This window comes from Caloenas nicobarica, chromosome 3 (genome assembly GCF_036013445.1).
Source record: "Caloenas nicobarica isolate bCalNic1 chromosome 3, bCalNic1.hap1, whole genome shotgun sequence".
NCBI lineage: Eukaryota > Metazoa > Chordata > Aves > Columbiformes > Columbidae > Caloenas > Caloenas nicobarica.
In genome coordinates, this window is record NC_088247.1 from 37263252 (window position 1) to 37272244 (window position 8993).

The 8993-nt window shown below is 41.4% G+C and overlaps 1 protein-coding gene across 4 annotated transcripts in view; it reads right to left on the reverse strand.

Moving 5' to 3' along the window:
* CEP162 (centrosomal protein 162) overlaps positions 1-8245 on the reverse strand; it is a 51647-nt gene extending 43402 nt beyond the window's left edge. For 2 of the 4 annotated variants that reach the window (XR_010605902.1, XM_065630690.1), the window contains exons 1-4: positions 8000-8147; positions 7001-7171; positions 6053-6156; positions 689-827 (exon numbers count right to left, since the gene is read on the reverse strand). Coding sequence is in view for 3 of the 4 variants with exons in the window: in XM_065630690.1 (XP_065486762.1) it covers positions 689-827; positions 6053-6112 (199 nt within the window). In the remaining variant the exon portion in view is untranslated. The other 2 variants (XM_065630691.1, XM_065630692.1) reach the window with 2 other exon arrangements.
* Between the last annotated feature and the right edge of the window lie 748 nt (positions 8246-8993).

The following is an 8993-nucleotide window of genomic DNA, read 5'->3' on the forward strand; positions in this document are numbered from 1 at the left end:
CATAGAAACTAACTACTCATAGGCTTTACTACGCAATAAGAAAACAATGAAGATATGGAAAACTAGAGGTGGAAAGCTTGCAAACAATAATATATTTTCTTCCACAACTATGTGACCAGGTCAATACTGAACTAGCAAACACCATTACAGCCCTTCTCCTCTTGAGCCGTGGTTCTCAGCAAGGGCAACACTGAGAACACTGACAGACATACATCTTTGAATCAGCTGCTGTTGAAAAGTTTTTCTGTGTTTCCCCAACCTATTACAAATGTTGCCATTTGCATAAGATTATACACATTGGTCTTTTTCCTCTTAGTTTTGAAAAGAGAAATGTATTAAAAGTCAGTATAAGGAACAGGTTGGTTAAAAACCACACCTATGAACATCTCAGCAGAATTCCTAAGTTACATTTTCTAATTATCTTATTCTTTATTATGCGCTTACTATTTACAAGTTTTAATAACTTGAAATCTACAGAAAAACAGCAGAAATCTTGCTTACAGCTTGAATACGATCCAATTAAAAATAATAGAATTACATTTGCATTTTATACTTTATGAACTTGCATTGTAATGTTCTAAAGCATTTGAGTGGCATCTACTTAATCTGAAACCAGGCCTATATGAAGTATGAGAAAGAACTAGCCTGACCTCCTGTGGCCAAAAAAATGCAAAACTACATTATTTACCACCATCATCCAAATCTTCCTCAGATATCCACCATGGCACAGAATCCTTTTTCTTCGTTTCTTTTTTCCTGGGTTGTCCCAATGTCTCAAGAATGCTGGGTTTTTTCTTTGGATTTCCAAGTGAATCATCTGAAAGAGACTGAGACAATGGCATACAGGATTAATGACAGTTTTTACATTTTCACACTGTTTAACTGTCTTTTATGCCGCACAATTCTGGACTTCTGAGTTCAGATGTCTCTCTTTACTCCCCACAGTCTGCCTTTTTCGTATATGAGTGACAAAGTTGAGTAATGAACAATAACTATATTAATGTGGCATAATACTGCATACTATAATAATCCTGCTGCCAGAATCTGGATATGTTCAAAGTTAACTGCTTAGTAGAGTATATGTTCAAATGAACGGTATAATCAGCTCTTTTTCAATTAGTTACAACATATAAGAACCAAAATCCTGAATACATCCCTGAAGATAATGAAGTAGGGCAGAAACAGTTTTGTCTTGGCCTTGTTTTGTGCATGAACAACATTGTTAATATTCTAAAAATAAACCTTCACAAGCAATATTCTAGCTCCCAGCAAATCAGATTTCAGGTTTATACTTTTTTTTCATGGAAATTAATAGAAATGCCAGAGCCATTCCTACCCAACTCTGTGTATCAAGATTTCATCTGTGTTAGTCATCCAGAACATTTTTGACTGGTGGCTTAAATCAATGGAGAAAAACAGTCTATGAGTATGAACATCCTATGAATTCAAGTTACTGAAGAGTAACAGGAAGGAAAAGACCTACAGATACTTCAAAAGACAATAGCACTTTTTTAAAGTGATGCAGCTTTTTTGTTTGTTTGTTTTTTAAAAAAACCTAATCTCTGCTCTTTTCCTTTACTAAAGCTCTTTGTGGCTTACAGCAGGCTCAGAGCCACAATTAGCTGTCCAGACGTTGAACAAGAAGCAAATGGAGAGACATACAAGAAGATGCATGTGTATAAAGTAACAGAGAAGATAATGTCATTGTTATTTGGGTTTGTATCAAGCTGGCAAAACATAAAACAATGCATATTTTTACTGCACTAAGCTAGTGCACTGCAATCTTATGTGTTACGTATTCTTTGTGCTTAAACACAGTAAACATGGGGTTAAGGAGAGCAGCATACTTTTTATTTTTATCTGTTTTTTTAGCCATAATTGTTGAAACCAATTGTCCTAAAGTGTCTTAGAGAACACAGTGAATAGAGTTAGCAGAAGTCATAAAGCATAAGAAACAAAGAATTCACATATGAAAAGCATCATACGAGAAAATTTCAAAAGCTTCACTTTTCTAATAGTCACAAATAAGAAACTGGAATAGTATAAACAGAATACTAGAGGCAACAGGATTGTGGGTACTTAATATGTAAAACACAAGAGGATGTTTTATTAAAACAAGCCTCTTCAGTCCGCTGCCTGACTCCTATTGCATAAAAAGCACAACCACAAAAGCCTACCTTTACTATATATCTAATGCTTCAATTTATATGGCCCTAACAAGAACATGCATAAATCGAATGCAAATTATCCAAAACTACCTTTAAAGAAAAAATAATTACAAGTAAATAGTATTCTTATTAATATCTCTGAGCAGTAACATCTTTAGAGATTGCAGTTTCACTTGAGAAAACTAAATGCCTGTCATACATTCTCAGAAAGAAAATTTGAGTGCTCTGAGCCTTGCACTTTATTAAAACACAATTTTAATAAATTATGAAACTGCTAGACAACAGGACGTATGGCAATTTCTTTAAGTTGGCTCAGTGACACTGAACAAACCAGCTTTACATTCTTAATAAATGTCCTATAAATAACTTCCTTACACTGGTCACAGTGCAAGTCCTAGTGCCATTGTCCCCAAAGGTCAGGCTGCCTCCTGCCAGCGAGAAGTACTGACAGGTACTTGACGCAAGCTCTGTTATCACTAGCCTTTTCATTTATGACTCACAGTATCCTCTATGCTTCAAGCAGAACTTCAATGATGCTCATACTCCTCAGAGTACTGTAACTAAAGAAACTGAAGCTCCCACAGGTTGTTCTCAAGTTCTGGAAACTTTCAATGTCCAGCCATCTTGTCAACGGCAGACAGTAAAGTTGCAGCAGCTGGGAAAGAAATGCCGACACAAAAATACCAGTGCAGTTTTCCCAACGTGTCGGTTGTCTCAACAGTGAAACTTACAGATTTTTTTCTTGTTCTGAAAAAATAAATAAACCAACAAACTTTTTGGACCAGTAATGGCTTTTCAGCACCAGTAAGTGGCACTGATTTCTTCCTTCTCCTCCTCTATAAAACAGCCAGTCATCCTTTCAGGATCACAGATTTAAAAAAAAAAAAAAAAACAACAAAAAACAACAAACAAACACCAACAAAACCAAAACCAAACCAAACCAACAAACCAAACAAACAAAAACCCAAAACCAACCAAACAAAAAACCCCAAACAAACAGTACCAGTTGTTTAATCTCAATGTAAATAAAAGCCAAAAGAGCCAGTTTTAAGAACTGGGACAACTACATGGCACATAATCAGCTTACCACTTCCTATACACATGAATGAACTTAAGAAAGTAGTACATAATACAGGACTGGATGTAAAATACTCAGACTTTCATGACCAGTTGTCCCAATTATTTCACAAAACAAGCCTTTTTCAATAAAACAAGTCTAAGCCAAATTATACTTTTAGTACAAAATAATATTTCATATATTTGTTCTCTTAGTAAAAAATTAAAAATGTTTTTCAAACATCATTTAATATGCAGTGTCACTTTTCCAGATACTATTCTACAGATTTTCTAATAAAGATGGTAGTCTCTCCTTTTGAAAGTCTTCCTCTCAGCTGCCCATGAATATCAAGTAGAACAAAAGTCAACATAGAAGACTAGAAGCAGACAATGGCTTTTTGATAATTTTGCTTTGCTTGAAGTGTCATCAAAAAAGCAATTAATTGAAGCACTGTGTATTAGAAAGAGCTCCTCATGTTGCATGTCTCAAGGGAACTTCACAGCCAACACTCTGAAAACCTAAGAGCTGTATCAATATGATAGATGATGCTTAAGGGAAATTAAAATGACACTAGAGGAAGGACACTACAGCAAGATACCGGTGGTGGGGAGTGGAAGGGTCACAGGGACGTAGACAATGGTGGAGGAAGAGAAGAATCATGGATGACAACAGGCCACTCTGGAAAAGGGTTGGGAATATGCGTGACTGGGCGGAGGGATCATTAAAAGACCTGCCCTACATGCAGTAATCGTTATTACACATTTGTGTTTTCTTCTGTATAATAATAAAAGCCTAGAAAATCCTCTTCACTGATAGCTGCATAAGCCAAAGGACCTTAGTTTAATCCTTATATTAGACCCGCAACATCCAACTATATACACAGCCTTCCTTTGAAATTTGTATGTTTTAATCACAAATATACACACAACCCCCCACCCCAAGGCAGTTTCACTATGAGTTATGTAAAAGGAAAACAACATCCTGCTCCATTTCTTTTCAGAAAGATTTGCTTAAACAATATTAAACCTTCGTCAAACTACTAAGAAACAGTTTTTGCTATTCCCCACACTGTTGTTATACTTTCAACACAAACCACCTACACAGCAATTTCAAACAAAGGAGTACACAAGTTTCTCATCTTTCTAACATTAAAAGGCTGCAGAGTTTTTATAAAAAACAAAAGCAAAGGGAGGGACATAACAGAAGATGCATGCATATAAAGTAACAGTGTCATTGTTATTTGGGTTTGTACCAAGCTGGCCAAACATAAAACAATGCATATTTTTAATGACTAGATTGGCAGTATATGTGTTTAAGCAAGTTTATAAACACTTTTAGTTTGAAACGATAAAAAACAACTAAGACATGAGTTGTTAAAAGTTACATTCTCTGTAACATGCCAAATACCACTTAGGAAAAAAAAAAAATCAAAATCGCTGTTTTGAATTATTCTAACTCAAGCATTCTCAATGTGGGCAATAGTCGAGGAGCAAGAAGAGCATGTCAAAAGCAGAACGAAATGCTAGAAGCAATCATATGCAGAGTTTTGTCAGGTGCACAAAACAAATGAAAGAATAAATTTCCTTTCTCCTCCCAGAGCAACTCCCTTCATAACAACAGTAAGGAAAGAATTTTTGACAGAAATGTAGAGCCTAATTTTCTATTTTTACTAAAATTAATAATTTCAGTTAATTAAATAATATTAACTCGATTACATCACTAAATTAAACACCAAAATCTACCTTTAAGTTATTGGTGAATCTTAATTTTCAGATGGCATTTTAGTTTTCTGTTCTCTCAATTTAGTATTGCTCAGTGAAGTTACATTTATTCTGTATCTGTAAAAACACCTCACAAGCTGCATGGTCGAGGCAGAGTTGCGGACCTACCTGGGAAAGCTAAAATCTTCTTGAAAAAGAAGCCTCTGGTTACTACAGACCTTTACTACACAGTACAAAGTGCAAATTTTATACAATCTAGCATGAGTGAAAATTGTAGCACAGCCTCTACATCCAAAAATCTTCAAGTATATATTACCTATAACAGAGACCACAAGAATATTCTCTGCCATCATTAGCTACGCTGGTACACAGTAAGAGAATCTAGAAAAGGCCTTATGTATGCAGTATTTCTATCTTATGGTTACCACACTGTGTGTCTTGATAATCCAGAGCACAAATTCTGAAATTACAGGCTTATACACAGTGAAAAAACTATAACAAGTTAGGGCCTTTTGACCACATCTGATAATTGTTAGCTGAAGTCATAATCCACAGACTTGCATGGTTTTGTCTGTATTCAGAATCACCAAGCACCATGAGGAATAAAAGGAATCAAATTAAAATTTTCTAATCACTACAACATACTTCATTTTGTTAGGATTAATACAATAATTTTAAAATAGAATACAGTGAAATTAGGTATTGCACAGAAAAATAAGGAAACGGTTAAAATGTTGCTTCTGCCTACATACAGGAAAAGGTTTTTATCTCATTTTCAAGTATACATCAATTTGAAGCTTCTGCTACTAAATAACATACACAATTAAGTTGAAACAAAAATCAAGCAGCAAGTGCTCTTTCTGAAGATACAACCTAGCAGTCGACAAAATATTTACTCACAAAACTGTTCTCCTGATTTCAATACAGCAAAATGGTACGAATTAGTTTTAGCAATGAAGTTAAGACCTTGCGAAGGCACACATAAGACAGCTAAGTGAATTATGTGATAAAAGCACAGCTGCATCTTCCATTTCATATTCTTCCACACACAATTTCCTCCCGCATTTTAATAGAGAAAAGGGACGTGACCTTGCTCTGAAGCATACCTCTTTCAGAAACTCTTCAAACTGCTCATCTAATTCTTCTTTTGAAAATCGATGAGCCATGATTTGCAACTGGAGACCACCTTCCAAACAGCTGAGTTTAAAAACTAAGATTTAAAATAAAAATACAGTTAATTAAAAGCATTCTGAAATCAGAGGTAGCCTAGTGATCTGCTGCTTTCATAGAGATGTATAAGCAAAAAAAACCAAACAAACCTCGAGATGCCCAATTTCATTCTTTCCACCCCTAATCCAAATTATTTACTGAATGAGACAATCAATGCAAACACATCTGGATTACCCACATTCCTCATAATCACAATACTCATTTCCAAACCAACAGTTTCAGTATTTAAACTTTGAGGGATAAACAAAATATGATTCTCTTCACCATCTTTACATTTTTCTTCAAAAGACAGCTCTCTTTGCTACCCACATTTAAGCATTTTGTCAACTATCAAACAAGAATCCACTGCAGTAATACCTCCCATCCATTTTAGGGGCTTTTAATTCTTCTCTATGCTTCTCCAAAACTGGAGACATCTAGCACTATGAGCTTTATCCCATTGCCTCTCTTGTGCTCAGGACTCAGTAAACAATAAATGCATGAAAGTCTCTAAGATTAGAAGATGACATTTGGGTTGATCTGCCCTGACACAGAAAGCAAATGTCACTTGCCCTCCTCCCATTCCCAAAAGTCTGTGTTGACTTCTCAGGTATAAAATACGCCCCACACTGCAAATGCCACAAAGCTTTTGTATATCAGACTGCTCAACGCATATGGCTACCTTCAAAACTGCATATGTACAGCAGTATTAAACTACCGTAGCACCTTCCAGGCTGAAAAGTGCTATGTAAACATAAAAGGGCTAAACATTTGGAGAAATGCTTTTACCATTAAGTAAAACCTCCCAATATGGAGCCCTCTCAGTACACCGGACTGTTACCTACCTAGTAAATTGATTTTGACAGGCGAGTTGTGACAACTGCTTCCTGCTTTCACTCCTTATTCATCCATAGACCACCCGACACTTGGCTTTGGCAGTTAAAAAAAAATGATAGGAGACTGCCCAGACTTTGAATTGAATAAGGTATTCTTATGTAAGCACTTGGACAGTATCTCTGAAAACATGGTAAGAAGATTAAGAACGTTACCTCTCACGACACACATAATCCAGTATCCTTTTATACTTTTACATCAAAGAACACTACATGCTGACCACTAGATGCTTTAACAGTTTGCCAGCTGTGCCAACTACTTAAGCAAGTGGAGAATAGTTTAATTCCAGCCTTGCCAGAAAAACAAATCGATTCTTCTGACATTATCCATACTTCTGTCCACCTTATAATTACAGCTTTTATAAAAGCTAATGATATAAAACTTTATTTTCAAGAAGACAAAAAAATACGTCAGAGACTTTCCATAACCGTAGATTATAGACAAACATTATCCTTCGGAAATATACTTTACAGCCACAGCTTTAGAACTGGAGGCTCACGAATGACTCAGCAAGCTGTAAAGCAAAGAAGCCACTTGCTGGGATATTTGCCATAGCACAGCGTGGAAAGCAGAAGTTTTGGGAAGGTCTGGCTGAACCTGAGGGATGAAGTGAAGCTTGTACGGCCTAACACGTTGTATGTGACCTTCTGATCATCCGAGCTCCAGGACCAGCCGGGAGCTGACCCTCCTCCGGCTTCCCCGGCAGCACACGCAGGGCCGGGCAGCAGCGCTGGGGCCGACAGCCCTTCTCCTCCCGCCCCGGCCTGGGCCCAGCGGGGTCTGCCGCGGGGGGCGGCCCTGGCAGCGCGGGGGCTCTGGGCCTGGCGGGAGAAGCGCAGCCCCAGCGGGCGGGCGGGGCCCGAAGGGAACGCTCCGGCGTGCGGCGGGGGACAGGACATGAAGCGGCCGGGAGCCGAGCGCTGCCCCGCCTCGGGGCGCCGGGAGCGTACCTGGGTCGCGTCGGGCCTCTCCCGGCCAGGGCCGCCTCCCTGGCTGGCGGCGCGGTTGCCTGGGAAACCCTCCCGGCCACCGTACTGCCCGCCAAAACTGACCGCGGGGGGGGGGGGGGAGAGGGGTAGGTGCGTCACGTGATTGCGCCCAACCCACCGGCTTTCCTCTCCCGCCGCCCGCGCGCGTGGGAGGCACGTGACGGGAGATAACGGCCTCCGGCCGCCATTACTCCCGTGGCAAAGGCCGCCCCGCCTGGGCCCGGCCCGCGCCGCTGGAGGCGGGAGTCGCCGCGCGGTCACGTGAGGCGGCGGCGCGCGCGCCCGGCCGTGCGAGAGCGGCGCCGCCTGGTGGCCGGCGGGTGGGCAGCGCCGGCGGAGCCCGTCCCGGGAAGAGCGGCCCGGGAGGGGGGCCCGGCAGCGCCGCCGCTCCCTCCGTGACGGGTCCCGCCGGGTAACGCGGCCGCCGCCGCCCGCCGAGGCCTGCCCGCGCACCTGCCTCCTCAGCCGGGGGGGCCGGTGCCGGCTTAAGGCGCTGCTGCACCCCCCCGTGCAGGGGCGGGCTCGGGGCTGCGGCGGGGCGGGACGCGGTTCCCCCGCTGCCCGTTCGGAGCTCGCTGCCCGCCCCGTGCCGGCGCTCTGCGGGCGGAGCGGGGCGGTAGCACGGAGTTGTGCTTCCCCGTTGGGCGGCGGTGCCGGGCCCGGGCAGAGCGGCCGGGTTCTGTCCGCCGGGCCCGCGGGGATAACGCTGGTACCACCTGCAGCCACAGCTGCTCTGTCGGCGCTGTGGAGGGTGCGCTGCTGCTGCCGCCCTTCGCCTCGTCTTTTGCAAAAGCAAGATGGAAAGAGTTAAATGTACGTTACTTTCCCTAATGCCAAGGTCACAGAATCACAGAATGTCAGAGATTGGAAGGGACCTCGAAAGATCATCTAGTCCAATCCCCCCGCCAGAGCAGGAACGCCCAGATGAGGTTACACAGGAAGGCGTCCAGGCGGG